This window comes from Erythrolamprus reginae, chromosome 2 (genome assembly GCF_031021105.1).
Source record: "Erythrolamprus reginae isolate rEryReg1 chromosome 2, rEryReg1.hap1, whole genome shotgun sequence".
Lineage (NCBI taxonomy): Eukaryota > Metazoa > Chordata > Lepidosauria > Squamata > Dipsadidae > Erythrolamprus > Erythrolamprus reginae.
Window position 1 is genome coordinate 248,667,049 of NC_091951.1, and position 18,573 is coordinate 248,685,621.

At 39.6% G+C, this 18,573-nt stretch overlaps 1 protein-coding gene across 2 annotated transcripts in view; it reads left to right on the forward strand.

The window, feature by feature from the left end:
- The window catches only part of PTBP3 (polypyrimidine tract binding protein 3), an 89,713-nt gene extending 77,793 nt beyond the window's left edge, over window positions 1-11,920 (forward strand). For both annotated transcript variants that reach the window (XM_070742426.1, XM_070742425.1), the window contains 2 exons: window positions 5,890-5,967; window positions 6,388-11,920. In XM_070742426.1, coding sequence (XP_070598527.1) covers window positions 5,890-5,967; window positions 6,388-6,520 — 211 coding nt within the window. In that variant the 3' untranslated portion in view covers window positions 6,521-11,920. The remainder of the gene's footprint in view (window positions 1-5,889; window positions 5,968-6,387) is intronic.
- Window positions 11,921-18,573: the final 6,653 nt, after the last annotated feature.

Here is an 18,573-nt window from a genome sequence, read left to right on the forward strand (position 1 = left end):
GAGCATTTTTTAAAAAAAGGTGTTTCTTATTGTATTTGGAACATCCAGAGACCATTGTATTGTTGTCCTGCCAATTTTATTACCAGGATATGAATTTGATTGGTAGAGCATGATACGATACATGTGGGAAGAAAGCTGTTTTTGAAACTGCAGGTATCTGAATTTTAGAATTCTTTTGCCTGTTTATAATTGTAGCTTGGTGTGCATAAATTAAATAATGTGTAGAGTAGTTTAGAAACATCAGAGTGGTGACATCATTAAGCCCAAGAACATTTGTTTATTTTTTCCCTAAATACAACTCAGCACTGTCTCATTTCAGTGTGGGATCATAAAATGTATTTATAATGCCACAAGCCTATAAAAAGTCTTAATTAACTATGGGACAATAAATAAAACTTCATAGGAGTTTATTTATTAATTTATAGTCAAGGACCAAAAGGAAAGCAGTAAAACAGTATTAGCTAATAAAACTAGATGAGAAATTAGCATATTATAGATGGCAGACGTGACAATCATAAATTTTGTGCAAGACACATTTTGCCAGAATATCCAAGCTTGAACATACTGTAATTCAAATCCATCATCTTTTAACAGCAATTGCACTTAACAAGTTTTGAGAATAGAGATATGTCACTAGATTGAACTATGAGAAAAAGATGCAACTTCAATATCAGGCTAATCTGTACATTTAGTAAGTAGAGAAAAATCCACTTGGAGTGTCAAGTTCTCCTGTGGTATAAAGGGAAGCACAATGAGACATTTAAAATTGTCTAAATGAAATCATTCCAACATGGCCAGATGCGCACTCTGAGATACCTTTTATACTCTTACCCAATACATACAATGGCCAAACGGTAAGCCTTGTTATTATAAATATTAAATAGGAGAGACTGGTGGGGAAAAAGTTAGGTAGAGTAAAAAGTCTAGTATACAGGCCCCATTTATAATTTATTATTTCAGGTGAAAGTTGAAAAATTAAAATCTCTCTGCGTTGACCCTGGACTTAATGAAGCACAGTGGACCAACACCAGCAGATGACATGGCTCCCCAAATCAACACAGACTGAAAATGTTTGCATCTTATTTAGAAACCAAGAGTATGGAGGAAGAATGGAGAAGCACGCATAGCAAGATGCTTGAAGTCTAGTGTGAAGTTTCCAGTCTATGTTGATTTGGGAAGTCATGCCATCTGCTGGTATTGGTCCACTTTGCTTCATTAAGTCTAGGGTCAATGCAGCTGTCTACCAGGAGACTTCATGCTTCCTTCCACAACCAAGCTTTATGGGGATGCTGACTTCAATTTTCCAGCAGAACCTGACACCTGCCCACACCGCCAAAAGCACCAAAACCTGGTTCAATGACCGTGGGATTACTATGTTTGATTGGCCAGCAAACTCGTCTGACCTGAACTCCATTGACAATCTATGGGGCATTGCCAAGAGAAAGATGAGAGACATGAGACCAAACAATGCAGAAGAGCTGAAAGCATCCTGGTCTTTCACAATACCTCAGCAATGCCACAGGCTGATAGCTTCCATGCCATGCCACATTGAGGCAGTAATTTCTGCAGAAGGGGCCCAAACTAAGTTTTGAGTACATATGCATATTTATACTTTTCAGAGATCCAATATTGTTCCATGTACAATCCTTGTTTTATTGATTGCCTGCAATATTCCAATTTTCTGAGATGGTGGATTTGAGGTTTTCATGAGCTGTAACCCCATAATCATCACAATTACGACAAATCATGGCTTGAACTATCTTGCCTTGCATGTAATGAATCTCTCTCATTTTGACCAGGGTATCCTTCTGTGCCGTCTGGAGGGTTTGGGAGTGGGAGGCACCCTTTTACGGTGGTTTTCCTCCTACCTCTCCAGTCAGTTGCAGTTGGTGTTAGCAGGGGGTCAGAGGTCAACTCCCTTTCTTGTGGGGTTCCTTAGGGGTCGGTCCTCTCTCCCTGCTTTTTAGTATCTACATGAAACCGCTAGGCGAGATCATCCAAGGGCTCAGTGAAACAGTGGATGTGATGTGCCGGTGTTTGGAGGCTGTTAGGGTTTGGATGGGTGCTAACAGGCTCAAGCTCAACCCCAACAAGACGGAGTGGCTGTGTGTTCTGCCTCTCAAGGACACTTCCATCTGTCCATCCATTATCCTGGGAGGGGGAGCTTTTGACCCCCTCAGAGAGGGTCCGCAACTTGGGCGTCCTCCTCGATCCACAGCTGACCTTGGAATATCATCTGTCAGCTGTGGCGAAGGGGGCGTTTGCCCACGTTCACCAGTTTTGGCCCTATCTGGACAGGGAGTCTTTACTCACAATCACTCATGCTCTTATCACCTTGAGGTTCGACTCCTGTAATGCTCTCTACATGGGGCTACCTTTGAAGAGTGTTTGAAAACTGCAAATTGTGCAGAACGCAGCCGCACAAGCGGTCATGGGCCTGCCCAGGCATGGCCATGTCTCTCCAACACTCCACAGTCTGCATTGGCTGCCAGTTGGTTTCCAGACTCAATTCAAAGTGTTGGTTATGACCAATAAAGCCCTACATGGCATCAGACCAGATTACTTGTGGGACCGCCTACTGCCACATGAATCCCAGCGACCGGTTAGAATGCACAGAGTCGGCCTTCTCCAGGTCCTGTCAACTAGACTATGTCATTTGGCGGGACCTAGGGGAAGTGTCTTCTCTGTGGGGACCCTGGCCCTCTGGAATCAGCTCCCCCCTGGAGATTTATACTGCCCTCACCCTCCTTGCTTTTCGAAAGAGTCTTAAGACTCATTTATATCATCAGGCTTGGGCCGATTTGATCTTAGTCCCTGCCCAAGAATGATTGTATAGTTGTTGTACGAATGGATGTGATTGATTTTTAATTTAATTTAGGATTTTAGATTGCTTTGTAATTTTAATGTAATTGGATTCATTTTATTGTATTTTACTGTTTTATATGTCGTAAGCCACCCTGAGTCTTCAGAGAGGGGCGGCATAGAAATCCAATAAATAAATAATACGTTTTACCTTTAAAGTTGCATTACTGAAATAAGTGAACTTTATTCTAATTTTTCTAGTTTCACCTGTATATGTTTGTGTATATGTGTCTGTGTGTGTACATACATGCATACATACATACATACATACATACATACATACATACATACATACATACATACATATAGAGAAAGACATGGTGGCACAGTAGTTAAAATGCAGTACTGCAGGCTACTTCTGCTGGCTGCCAGCGGTTTGGCAGTTTCAAGCCTCACCAGCTCAAAGTTGACTCAGCCTTCCATCCTTCCGAGATTGGTAAAACAAGGACCCAGGTTGTTGTTGGCAAAATTTGGGTGCATCTTTATACTCTGAATGTAGCTTTTTTGCAGCTTTTCCCCCCAGCCCTAACTAAATGCTAACGATCTTCCCAGCTCTTAGCTTGCAAGCTCTTTCATTTTTATTTTCTGCAAAGAATGTTTTCCAAACCCTGTCTTGGAAAAACCATTGTAGGGCTTTTTTTCATTGCTCTGCTTGCTCTGAATGTTTCTTTCCAGCCCTAACCAGGTGCTAATGATGTTACCAGCTCTTACTGGCTTGCAAGCTCTTTCATTGTTACTCTTTGCAAAGAACGTTTTCCAAGCCCTAAGTCTTTGTAGGGTTGTTTCATTGCTCTGCTTGCTCTGAATGTTTCTTTCCAGCCCTAACCAGGTGCTAATGATGTTACTAGCTCTTACTGGCTTGCAAGCTCTTTCATTGTTACGCTCCCCAAATAAGGTTTTTTTAAAGCCTTAACCAGGGGATAAAATAATGTGCTGAAGCTGACCAGACTAAGGATGCTAGCCAGATGAATATCTGGTAAGCAGATTCTTTTCCCTATTTTCCTCCCCCAAAACTAAGGTGCGTCTTATACTCCAAAAATACTCTAACTTAATGAAGAATGTACAGCAGAAAATTATTTTTAGCCTATATTGCATTTTCCTGCTGGTCTACCAAGAGACACAGCCCAGTTGCAGCCAAGGAAGCTCATTTGGCATGAATGGGGAACATTAGGCATTATTCTGATACATTACTTACTGCCTTTGCTCAGGATAATTTGACTTCTGCAGGAATTAAGTTGTTTCCATCCTTGGCCTTCATACTCTAAACATTGTTCTTTTTTCAGAGGGAAATGTATTCATTGGATGCAGTAATTAAAAAAAAAATCCTCTTGGCAACTTTAATGCTAACCCTCTATCTATTATGTCATAAAAAGTTGTGGATTGGCATCACTTGGTGCATGTGATTCTGTAATGGACCTCTGAATTAAAGTGCTATCTACTCATCCTTGACTTGGCCCTAAACAAGGCTGATATAACATATACGTCCCTCATATCAGCACTTCCCAAATATGGCATTTTCCAGATGTATGAACTTCCAGGTCCTCAGCACTTATGAGAATTTTGAGAGTTGATGTCTATACATGTGGAACTTACCAAGGGACACGTGAAACTTACCAAGCTAGACACTGCCCTAGACCAGTGATAGCAAACCTTTTTTGGTTTGCGTGGCAAACGTGTGTGTGTGCTAGCATGCACTCCTTCCCTCCTCCCACGCATGCGCACACACCCCACGCTGTCTCGGCACATGTGTACAACCCCCCATCCCCACGCATGCACACAGGCCACACTGAAGCCTGGGACCGTGAAAAAAACAGGCAAAACAGAAGTTTGGAAAAATGAACTTTCAGTTTGCCTTTTGTGCTGCTTTTTGCACTCCAGAAGGTCCAGGGAAGCTTCCTGAAGCCCCGGAGTGTGAAAAACATCCCGACGGGCAAATCAGAAGTGCGTTTTCTGAATGTCAGGCTTGCCTGTTGGGCGATTTTTCACACTCCAGGGTTTCAGGGAAGATTCCCCGGAGTGTCCAGAGGGCGAAACAATCTTCCCCAAAGCTGAAAATCAGCGGGCCAGCACACACATGCACTCTGGAGCTGACATAGGCCAATATCTCACGTGCCTTGCGGTATGGCTCCGTGTGCCACCTGTGGCACGTGTGCCATAAGTTTGCCATCGCAGCCGTAGACAATCCCTATCACTATACTGAACTTTTCAGAGTTATTGCTGGAGGGTGTTTTGAAATATGGGCAGGCCAATTATTACAGGCAAGATGTACCTCACAACCAGTATGAAAAATATCCACCAATCTGCAGCAGCAAGATTGGCTGGAGTCTTGCTGGGTTTCACAGGATTCACTTCTCTGCCGTTCAGGGTAGCTTCTGGGAGAATAGAATCATTTTCACTTTAATCACTTGTCCTGTCCGTTACTTGTTGAAGTCCTGGAGAGTTTTCAAAGGTGGAAGTGGGGGTGAACGGAAATGGGGGTGAAAGATATAAAAGCTATCCGGGAAGCAAAAGCACCATAGCAAAGGAACAGCTGCAGTGCAGGCCTCTGTAGATTATCTAGTCATGGCAGCACATGCCATCAAACATGGCTCCATGATAATTGGCAATGGAGTTTTACAGGTTTTATGTATCTTGAAACTGTATTTAGACAACGCCAAATGAGGAGGCTGAAAATAGAACTTTTACAATAATTCTGCTCACAATTGCCTTACATATGGGCTTGCTTTTGTAATGAGATAAAGGAAAAATGGGAGATTGGTATCATCAGCACACAATTATGTTATTGTTAAGCGCAAATGGGAAGAATGTCTATGGAGATTGTCAGTCATCCAGGTGATGGTTGTCCCAAAGGTGCTTTTTTCAAGAGGCAACTGGACTTTCTATTTTTTCTTTGAATACATTTCACTTCTCTTCCAAGAACCTTCTTCAGAAAGTCCAGTTGCCTCTTGAAAAAGCACCTCTGAGGCAGTGGGAAGAATATTTTTCTTGAATGTTTGCTAACGTTGGGTACTTAATTCCATGTTACAGGCCTTCTATCACAGTTGATGACCTAAAGGATCTTTTTGCTGGTACTGGGTGTATTGTGAAAGCCTTCAAATTCTTTCCGTAAGTTTTTGCATTTTGAGTAAAGAATGAAGGACAATATGAACTTGAATTAATATTGATTGACCTCTGTTGGGGGCGGGGGGAAGGAACATGCTTGCATAAAATTAAAAGCTTGACTGTGTCTTTGAATTTTCTTTTATGAAATTAAAAGCATAGAACTGGAAAGCTGTAGCTGAAAAGGGTTTGCTTTAACAAAATTAACAGTAACAAATTTTAGAACACTGACATAGAAGAAAAAAAATTGGAGTCTAAATAACAACCAGGATTTTTAGCATTGTTTTTCTCTTGCAATGTAAGCAGAATGAGAGCCTCTGAAGATTTTCTGAAATAAGTACCATACAGGCAGAATCCTGAGAGTTGTGGTAGTGAGCATGGTGCTTTATACATATATGAACTTAACTGTTACCTTTTTGCTTCTAGAAAAGACCGCAAAATGGCTCTTATCCAATTGGGCACTGTGGAAGAAGCAATCCAAGCCCTTACTGAGCTTCATAATCATGATCTTGGAGAAAATCATCACCTCAGAGTTTCCTTTTCTAAATCTACAATCTGAATCTGATGCATTGAGGACCTTTTGGAGTTCAGCGCGTGTGCCCATAATTCCAGTAAAAATTTCAGGCAGAGACCATAACAGGCCAAACCAACGCTGCATCCTTAAACAATGAAACTTGTGTGGTTCATGTGTAATTCTAGACATTGTAACAAATCATGGGTTTATCTTTTGCTGTAATGGCAAATAGTCCTCCACAAAAAAAAATTATGTTAATTACTTTCTTTAGTAGAACCTTTGTGTGTGTGTGTGTGTGTGTGTGATTTCAGGAACATAGTCAAGCTTTTATTTCTAGACAATATTTATGTTCCCTGTCAAACAATGTGATTGATGGAATGTTTTAAAAATAATTTTGGTAAATTACTTTATATATCAGTTACATTCAAAATATTTTTGATGGGAATAGATTTTTTTACCAATTAATGTTTTAATCATTCACTATTGAAAATATTGGAGGAAAGGCCGTGCCTTATTTCTCCTTGGAGTAATATAATGATATCCAATTAATTCTGTAACCCATATAGGTAAATTGTCCTAAGGTGACCATGTCAACAGTTTTAACTAGGCATTACATCAGAGTGTGAGAGATAACTGTTGTTACTATGGATGAAGTGTAATAAGATATTGGAGAAAATGAAAGAAGAAATATGTCCCAATTTCAAGTTTTGTACATTTCTTTCAGAAAAATAATTGTTTACACTCCTAAGGAAAAAAAAAATCAGGTCTGTCATATGGTTTGACAAATTTTTAGAAAGGTTATTTTTTTGGTAAGGTCTTGTTTAAACATATAAAATTAAACCTCAAGGGTTTTTTGTACCACTATAATCTCTAATATGTAAATCAAAATTACTGTGTACTTACTTAATTTCTTATGTGCCTTATTATGTGCTTATAATGATATAATAGTTTAGAGTTTTATCTGAAGTATCTTTAACTGTATTGTGGCTTTGTGAAATTTTTTCCCTTTGTCTTAGTTTTTAAACATTTGGTGATTTTAAAGATGTTTTTAATAAGTAATAGTCAAATCAAATTTTGGTGCTTTGGTATAGGGATGGGTAGGTTGGGAATGAAGATAAGTCAGTGCTCCTGCTTTTAGACCTCTTCACAATATTTTAGGGGTTGCAGTTGAGTGATGCCCTTGTTGGGCTTTAGAGAATGTTCTCAGTTTCTGGTTGATATCTAACAGTTGAGTTATTGACTCTGAGAATATTTTGCCTCAGGATTCTTTTCACCCAACAGTAATGGGTTTGTTGTGCTTAGCGCAGATGGACTTGCATTCACAAATGTCAAGACTTCAGGACTGAATGTTCACTCCTTTTTGGAGAGAAAGATGCAATCTTAACTATTTTTTTGTGAAATATAGGTATACTCAAGTTATTTCTATGATTGTAATACAATGTTTTTAGAAGGGTCTCAAGATGTTACGTCTACTGAAAAAAATGCATTGTTTTATAAAATATTCCTTGTCAGTAAAGGATGGCAAATCCTTTCCATTGATTTGAAAATGGAGACAAAGATTTAGAAAAAGAAATGGAACACGATAATATGATGTGTGCTTATTGTCTTTGGAAGGTTTAGCAGATCAGGTTTTTCTGTGAATACCAGCTTTTGCTTGGCAAAAAGAATTTCACAGCTGTAGAGTCATCTCTAAACTCCTTAAAATGACAAAATTATAAGTTACCTTTGAAATGCAAGTTTCTTACTAACATTGCTGTAGCATGAAAGGATACGCAGTGAGACACTGGCTGCCTTAAATTTATATAGTTGTGTGTGGAAGATAGTTGATAATCACAGTTTGGACACTTGATTAGCATGTGTGTTTTTTTGTCAACATGTATGTTTCTTCATGTAAAGCTACATTAGTGTCCAGTAAGATCTGATCCCATTTTAACTATGACTTGCAGCTGTTTGAAAATAATAAGTCTATTAAAACAAGCCAACTCTAGACTAGCAACATATTTTCTTAGTTTAGCAAAGTGATTAAAACCAAGTGCCTGATTCTATTATGGCACATGAGCCTTAGTGTTTCCCTTTCATTCTAACAATTTTAGTGGACCATGGCTCAAAATAAGTATATTCAGGATGACAGCTCCTTAAGCCATTAAAATAGCTTCTTGGATTAGAGAACCAATAAATTTGCCTTCTATTGTAACTTGCTAAATTACTTTTAGGCTTGGTCACCATGTGTTTAATGCTGCTACAGAGGGGGATGTAGTTGGACTTGATGAATGTAACTGAAGCAGGAAAAAAATGAGACTGAGCATTAACATGTATAATATCAAGAGTGTTGTGTGTGAGTGTGTGCGTGCGCATGTGTATTATGTGAAATACCTTATGTTTTATGCTGATAAACATTGCAAGCATTTAATTTATTGATTTTACTAATCTTAAAAAACAATTTTGTAGAGTTAAGAGAATTAAATGGTCAATTTAAGATTAAAAAAATACCATAGTTCCTATAAAATTTCCTATTTCAGCCTTGAGTTTTTAGACCTATAATTATAGTTAATATGCTGGCAAATGTTTTGGATTTTATTTTGGATATATTCTTTTAGTTAGGTCTCCTCATAATTACATTATATTCTGTATAAATCATGGTTGTAGTGTATGTGTGTTTAACATTTTGAGTTTGATTTTACTTGGCAAACTTGTTTTTTCCATGAGTTGCAAATATAAAAAATGGCAGTACAAACTTTGCGTTTAAAACAGGAATTCCATTTATAGCAATAGTTAGCTTAATTTTCTCCTTCCGTGGAATGTTTTAGAAGGCAACCTCTTGAATTTGGATTATGATAAAAACAGATACTACCATTTTTTTGCCCTTTTATTCCCTTGCTGCAGAACATTAGCAACAAATAATGTTACCATAGAATAGCAAATGGCTTAATTAAGTATATGTTATTGGGTAACATATTTTTTTTGCAAATATTGCCTTATCAAACACCCTGGTATAGGAAATTATTTGATCATCCTCACCACTTTTCATTGTCTTATCATTTATTTTCTGTTAAGCTGTAAAACTCTGTGGCCCTTGCAATTCCTTTGGAAGTGCAGTTGAAGTAACAATCTTCCTTGTCAGGCATTTTTATGATCTTTACTGTTTGGGTTGAAGAATTGAAGGTAATTGGGTTTTAATCAATGTATAGAGCATATTTATAAATAACAGTAGTAGCAAAGGTGCTCTTTATAGTAAACTGATTAGCGTGTTTAATGAAGAGGGATTTGCAGTTCCGTAGATAAACATTTGTGATGAAATGCTTTCTAAATTAGGAATTGTGGCACATTCCTCATCTGATAGCAATGCATCGGAGTTAAAATGCCTTCAAAAACAACCAGGTTTAAACCTCAGGTCTGTGGAGGGGCTAATTTGAAATAGTATTAGCTCACATTTTCAATCAAGTAATCACCCACACTCCTTAGGATTTTTATTCCTAGAGGTAAAGCCATAATAGTTTAACAATGAAATGCAAACTGGCTATTTTTGACTATAAACTAGGAAATAAATAGACTGTTTTTTTCCTTTCAAAATTGGTTCTGGAAGAATAACTGCGGTATGCATGCTGGTAGAGCTGCAATCTCTTACAGTCTCTTCATACCATGCATTCTGTCTTTAATAATAATTGGTATATATATATATGTGCCGAAATTTTAATATGGCTTAATTTAATTAATTACGCCACAATTTTTGTTTCTATCTGACATATTTGCAGGTTTCTGAATGTCAAAGCAACATTAATTTGAAACCTTGCCCTAACTTGGTTGCCTTTCCTGTTTCTCACCTTTTGTACTCTCTTAATTGTGCTTGAAGGATACTCTGTGGGTAGGCTCTGTGTGCCTATATTTTCAAAAGTAGCCTTGAGCTGTCTGTGTAGTACCTCTTCTTCCAGACTGAAAGGCTCCACTTGTAATGGATCCTTACTCTAAAGTTTAGCATGTGGGGGGCATTTTGTGAGCCAAATCCATTGCTGCCTATTTAAGTATGACCAAGGAAGACCATGGTGGTACTTCTGGGAATAGCAAAACTGAGCTTGACACTTTTGTGGACTGGTAACTTTAATTACAACTGCCAGATTTGAATTGTGCTGAAAACTGTTGAAATTTGCACACATATGTTTTTGAAGCAAACTCCTAATTGTCTTTGCAAAAATCTGTATGTAGTATATGAAATTGTTATTCAATTTTAAAGCAAATCTTAACAGTTAGGAATTATTTTTAAAAAAATGAAAGCTTCATAAATCTTAATTTCAGGGTTTTACAAAGAAGAAAACAAAATGGGACCAAAGTTTATGTGCCTTCAGTAGATTTCTGTATTTTTATTTTTATTTTGCTAAGTCTTTCAGTCTTTAAAATCAGTACTCTTATGTTCAAGAAAATATGTATTTATATAGACTAAAATACCAAATGACCCATGAATACATAATGTCCTTATGTGCAGTTGATTGCTTACTGTTTCAGTCAGTTTATAGCTCTTTTGCTGTCTACCATTGTAACATGAATCATGCTGTACCGTTCAGGAGTTTAAGACATCTGGCTTTATGGTTCTCACAATAAGTTTTAACCTGAAAAACAATAAATTAGTGAGGAGGATACATATTTCCTCTGTTATAAATAAGATCTTGCAGAAATCCCCATTCTTGGATTAATGTGCATCATTATTGAAGATAGGAGGAAAACTCCCAATCAGTTATACTTTTAATTCATCTCTTTAATCGTGTTTTTTTCCCTTCCCCAATTCATTCTCCAGTTTCTGGACAAACAAGCCTCCCACTTTCTCAAGTTACGGTTGCTGACCAAACAAAACGTTGCATTATTAGATTGTCACCTCATTTGCAATGACCAAAGATTGCTTGCTCTGGTTTTACTGAAACATCTTGCCAGTTCTGTCCTTGAGGTATTTTTCTTGAAAGACTCCATGTAAAGTGGCCTTTTATGTGATTGTTGGTGGTGAACAGACTAATTAATGAAACAAGATAAGATTTTTCTAAAAATGTGGACCAAATAAAATGGTCTAAGGGAAGGGGGTTAATGGATATTTAATACTGTATTCAGACGAAGGCACACAGTTACAGGAGCCAGACATTCCCTAATTTTTCATGTGTTCACAAATTCCTTTTTAAGTTTGTAAAAATATTCATCTAACACAAGAAAATGCTGTAAATATTTGTAACAACATTTTTTTACCTGGCAAAAAAAAAAAAGGTTTTTGGGAACAAGTATAAAATGGTTTTATATTATTAATAAAAAGAACATCAATTGTCTTGTATATTTTGATAAGCAACAGTACCAGCTTTTGTTTGTTAAGCAGCTTGTGGCATTGGAGGGGAGAAAGGATTCCGTGTTGTTGAGATAACTTGATGTTATAAATGCAAAGAAATTGAAATATTAAAGAAACCTATTTTCTAACTGTGTAGTGCATGGTTAATTTGAATTTCTGTACGCTGCCGTTTTATTCCATTTCTTTTAAGTTTTGTGTACTTGCTGATTATTACTTGAGTATCTACCTAACTCTTTTTCTAAAACTCTAGTTGTAGCATGCCTCTTAATAAATGTCATGACATCTGTACTCTCAAATTTTTCTGCGTTCTTGTCTATTACTTTAGGTTTCCCTTTTTAATTGTTGAGCTAATGTCTGTCTCTTATTTGTGTTTCTTTCTTCTATTGGCCATCTATACCTGCTCTCTTTGGGTTTTGTCTCAAGTCTTTGATAATCATGTTTCCATGAAACCACCTTATAAAAAGTAATATATAATGTAAGACAAATAATGTACTGTTTTGTTTTAATCTGTTCTAGGACAAATACTCTTTAGAAGAAATAGTTATCCATTTTAGTTCACACATACAGTATCTGGCCATCTGAGCCTACTTAACAGCAGAGAAAGTATAACAGCAGATAGCTTGTCAGCTACAAGTCATCACTTGCCACCCCAAGCCAGCAAACATGAGAAACATTTTGCCATGAGTAAAACACATTCTGAACTGTTTTGTCCTTGTTCATTTCATCAAGTCAGAATACCATCGCCAACTCTTAATTCTAATCTGCTTCATTTGGGGGAGTGGCTGGAGGAAAATAAGAGCAAATCTTTTCTTTGCATTTCCATTGGATTAAGTCCCAACAGAGATGATTTTATAATCTTGCCTCTCTCTCTTTGGACACTAGATTGTCTTGCCATTTCACTAGATCAGGGCCGTCAAACGTGTGGGCCAGATTTGTCCCACACTGGCCACAGCCACGACTGGTTAGCAAAGGGAAAAGTCCCGATACGTCACGTGACACCGCAGGTTTGACACCCCTGCACTAGACCAAAGTCATGCTATTGTATTTGTTGCTAGACCACAGCAGGAAATTGTTAAAGTACACAAGAATAGCTGATTAATTTATTATATCAATATTGCAAAGGTCATGAAAGCATTTGCAAAACAGTTAACAGATAGCAGTGATGAGCAAGCTAGGAATTTATCAAATGCCATTGAATTATCCAGAAGTGGTCACAGGAGACTGCAATGATGGCATAGGTGGAATGACATCCTTATGCAAATGCAGCAAATACATCTGTCCTGTTTCTCTTTTGTCCCCCAGCACACCCCATTATCTCTCTTCTCAACATTTTTATTTCATCTCCAAGCTCTTGCACACATATGCTGACTGCCATTTAAAAGTAACTTTGGCTGCAAATGCATTGGTACTTTCTTTCTTTCCTAATTCATTAATTGTAACTTGAGCCTTGAAATTCTATCCCATTCTGAAATTACCTGATTACCCAGTCAAAAGTCTTTGCTTATTCTGCCTCAGAGGCTGACTGAGGCTGACATAGGAAAGGGCTTTGTACAGCATCCCTGTGAAGGAGATGGGAGTTTAAAAAACAATGGTTAAATAATCTGGAGCTCTTTGGAGGAGGATGAAAGGTGACATAAATATCAAGGACTGGAAGTTCAGAGCTGTGCCAAAGCATGTTCATTCCCAGCTCTGGCACTCCAGATGTTAACTTTGCATTAAGAAAAGTTATGGAGGGGGGAAATAACAGCTTAACCATGATGGGACAATACAGTAATTACACTGCACAAGAGGTTTCTGGTGAGAGCTGCAGTGATGTAACAAGTGCATCCTGCTTTCACAAGCAGTTACAGTATGTTCTGGCTTCTTTAACTTGTGGGACAGTTGTGGAAGTTTTGCAAAATGTAAAAGAGAAAAGAAGAAGAACAGACCTCTGTTTCCCTTTTGTCAACATTCTATGACTAAAGTCTCTAAATTTAAACTTCCATTGGTGTACTGCATATGAAAATGAGGGTGGGGATTAAATTGCAACATTGGATGGTCCATTTTTAATACATCCACTATTTTTCCACTTTAATGTTAGCCACCCACATGCCTATAACGGCAGTTAAAGAAAGAGGCACTTAGCCTGGGCTGTCTACATACTACTAAAACTTCTGTCTGTAACCTTAAATTGAGCAAAACAGTTAATCATAGAGCAGGGTGTCAAATTCGAGGTCCGAGGGCTGGATCACACCAGGTCCTTAGATCTGGCCTGTAGGGCCACCCTGTAAAAAATGAAGGACTAGTCTGCGGTACCTTTGCGAGTGAAAACTGAGCTTGAGAGGGTTGTGTGTGGCCTCCTGAGCTCCATTTTCACTGGCAGAGGGTTGCAGGAGGCCATTGCAACCAAAAATTGAGCTAACGAGGGCCACAGGTGGCACTCCTACGCTCTGTTTGCAGGCAGAGGGTTGCAGGAGGCCGTTGCAGGCGAAAATGGAGCACGAGAGTCCGTTTTCACTGGCAGTGCACTCGGACCACCAAAGGTGCCCCAGACACAAGTGACGAGCTGGCCACGCCCACCTCGGCCTTCCACGGTCAAACATGACCCTGATGTGGCCCTCAATGAAATTAAGTTTGACATCTCTGTCATAGGGCAACAGTTTTTGAATCAAAGGTTCCTAAAATGGGCTAACTTAGACCAGTGATTTTCAACCTTTTTTGAGCTGCGGCACATTTTTTACATTTATGAAACCCTGGGGCACATTGAGCGGGGGGAGGGTGGGGGCTAAAAAAAGTTTGGACAAAAAAATTCTCTCTCTTCCTCCCTTTCGCTCTATTTCTCTCCCTCTTTCTCTCCCTTATCCATCCCTCTTTCTTTCTCTTCCTTCCTTCCTCTTTTTTGCTCTCTCTCTCCCTCTCTACCTCCCTCTATGTCTTTCTCTCTCTCTCCTTCCCTCCCTCTCTCTTTCTCTATTTCTTTCTTTCTCTTTCTCTCTCTCTTGCTTTCTTTCTCTTGTTCTCTTTCTCTCTCTCTTGCTTTCACTCTTGTTCTCTTTCTCTCGCTCTTTCTCTTGCTTTCCTTCTCTCTCTTGTTCTCTTTCTCTCTCTTGCTTTCTTTCTCTCTCTGAGCTTCGCGGCACACCTGACCATGTCTCACGGCACACTGGTTGAAAAACACTGACTTAGACAATAGAACTAAACATTTGAGATCCATCAATCCTGTTGGTGCTAGTCACATTTCCACAAGGAAAGTCACTGGGGAAGCTGGCAGGGTTTCACCCCCTGCCTATGCTCCCATGCACCATTTGCTTTATTTCCCAGCAGGCACCACAACACCCACTCCTCCAATGTGAGCATTGTCCCTCTCCCATTCTCCCTCCAACGGCATCTCCAGAGCAGAACTATCTACACATCATACCAAGCCAAACTCAATGGCAGGATATATTTATTATTTATTTATTTATTAGATTTATAGTCCACCCTTCTCGCAGATTCAGAGCACACACAAGAATAAAAATAAATACAATGACAAATACTATTAAAACATTAAAAATACTAAAAACCCACAATAAAACAAGACAATCATTCCTCTTTCATAAAAGTGGCCGGAGCAAAGCTATCGCTCACAGTCCCTAGGCCTGCTGGCATAGATGTGTTTTCAATGCCTTTTGAAAGGCAAGGAGAGTGGGGGCGGTGTAGATCTCTGGGGGAGTTGATTCCAGAGGGCCGGGGCCGCAACAGAGAAGGCTCTCCCCCATGGACCCACCAGTCGACATTGTTTGGCCAATGGGGCTTGGAGGACGCCAACTTGGGTGTGACTAACTGGTCGCTGGGATGTGTGAGGCAGAGGACAGTCCCATAAATAATCTGGTCCAATGCCATGTAGGGCTTTATAGGTGATGACTAACATCTTGATTTGTGTTCGGAGACCAATCGGCAGCCAGCAACTTTCAGTATAGCAATACTGAAGGAAATGGGCTTTTCTAATGACTATTAGAGGTCTCTATAGTTACAGTTCCTGCATCAGCATCATTAAAAAAAAATCCCACATCTTCAGGCTCTGGGAGAGCAAGAGAAAGGAAGAACTCTGGTGAAAATAGGATGAAATTTGAAATGCGTTTACACAATGCTATGTCTAGCTCTTACATGCTAACTTTTGCCTTATATCCCCATCTTAGGCTACAATGAAGGTTCTTAATAGCTTTGCTGTCGTGTTGTGTTTGCTTAATATTCCTATATATACTGTAGCATCAATAGCCTCCCTTTTTTCCTGTAATGTGCTGGTTTCAGTTGATGGCCATTTGTACAGTTTAAGCACAGTTTAGCACAACAGCTGCCTGCTAAGCAATAAAATCTATCCATGGAAGAGAGATGTTGCTTAATATTATAAGGGGTGCCGTATTCCCTTTGCGGTCAATGTTATTACAGGAAAAATGCTCAAGCACCACAATAACCACTGAAGCATTTTGATGGGAACCAAGACTCCTCTCCCCTTCTTTCTCTCTCACTCCCCCATTCACACACAGTTTCATTTCTATCTGCTCCAGCACACTTTATTGCTTATGCTTGCCTGGTTGTCTAATCAGCAAACCAGGAGGCAATTGTTAATCTGATTACAACCAAGCCAGTAGGACAATATTTGCTCTCTATTTGATGTGCACAATAGCAGTCCTCCATCATGCTCCGCTGTTCTCATCTCAGCCCTTCAGCAGGAAGCAAATGACAGCAAGGCATATAAAAATAAATGTAAGTTCCATTGTGAATGGGCAATCTGTATTCATTGAGGCTCTGGGCTCACTTCCATTTATCTGAGTTGGAGAATAATTTTTATTGCATTTTTTTTTCTTCAAAAAGGCAACTACTGCCCAAGCCGTTCATGTCTTTCATATTTATTTATTTGGTTGCTTGCACTGTAGATTTATGCCTTTTTCCTTTCGCTAAGTTTGTTTTTGCTTGGAAGAACATAAATCTAGGGCACCAAGAGAGACTTAAACTGTATTGTTCTTTTAAAGACGAGACTGTGATAATGCGTAAATAAAAAGTTTTCTGCGGTGCTAAAGCTCTCCCAAGACTGATTTCAAGATGACCAGTGTTTACTTATTATAGGGACCTCTGAGCAAATCGATAACAAGCCCTGCTCCTTACTAGCCCTGATGATGTTACTTAGTTTGGGTAATGAAAGGTCTGCAAGAAAGCAGAGCGCACCAAGGATCCCCCAGGGACCTTTCAACATGCATCTCTGGAAGGTTAGATTGAATCTTTCACTGGCCAGGCATTTCTGTTAATGGAGGGAGAGACACATACAGGTACGCCCATGTTAACATTAGCAAAGAAAAATAATTCTGCTCAAGTATAATATGTCATGGCACAACACAAGAAGGTTGTGTTTCATTTCTGACAGTATTGATGAAGGATATCAGGGCTTTATGCAATGTTCTACTGAAATGGGGAGCAGGGTTAGTTGGTAGAAAATAATAATAATTTATTGGATTTGTATGCCGCCCCTCTCCGCAGACTCGGGGAGGCTAACAACAATAATAAACACAACATGTACAATCCAATAATAAAAACAACTAAAAACCCCTATTATAAAACCAAACATACACACAAACATACCATGCATAACTTGTAATGGCCTAGGGGGAAGAGCTATCTCAACTCCCCCATACCTGGCAGTATAAATGCGTCTTGAGTAGTTTACGAAAGACAGGGAGGGTGGGGGCAGTTCTAATCTCCGGGGGGAGTTGGTTCCAGAGGGCTGGGGCCGCCACAGAGAAGGCTCTTCCCCTGGGGCCTGCCAAACAACATTGTTTAGTCAACGGGACCTGGAGAAGGCCAACTCTGTGGGACCTTATCGGTTGCTGGGATTCGTGCGGTAGCAGGCGGTTCCGGAGGTAATCTGGTCCATTGCCATGTAGGGCTTTAAAGGTCATGACCAACACTTTGAATAATAAAAAATAAAAATAGGAGTATGCAAAGATGCTAAAAGAAAACGGAGAAACAGCTCCTTTTGCTATACCACCAAAATAAGGCCATTGAGCCTAGTGGGAAGGTGGTTTCCTGCTGTCAGGAAAGTCAAGGCTGGCTGGGGAATTCTGGGAGTTGAAGTCCAAATATCTTCAATTTGCCAAGGTTGGGAAACACTGTCCTAGGCAAAGATCTCTCTTGCCATCTAACACCACAGAAAACCCTACCCTTATTTCCATCCTCACTGGAAAGCACTGCTGTTGCCCCGGGTCAGTGATGGTGAATCTATGGCATGTGTGCCACAGGCGGCATATGGAGCCATATCTAAGGCACGTCAGGTGTTGCCATGTCAGCTTCAGCGCACATGTGCGCATTGGCCAGCTGATATTTTTGCCTTCTTTTTGGCCATTTACACCATCCCAGGCTTCAGGAAAGCCTTGTGAAGCCTGGAGACAGTGATAAATGGCCCAACTGGAAATTCCCATTGGGGTATTTTTCACCAACCTTAGGCTTCAGGGGACTTTTCTGAACTCTGGGGATGGCGAAAAATGACCCAATAGCAGTCCAGAGGCTTCAGTGAGGCCTGTGGACATACACGTGGGGACAGCTCGGGGGGGTTGTATGCATGCATGTGGGGGAGGGCATTGCATTATGGGTGTGGGCATGCACACATGCTATTTTGGCACCCAAGCCAAAAACGTCCCGCCATCACTGCCCTAGATCAATTCTACCAAACTCCTTTAAAACACACACACACAGTCAAGCAAAACATTCCTACCCATTCCCTGCCAGTGACACAATATCACTTCTTTGCCACCTGTACCCCCTCGTTTCT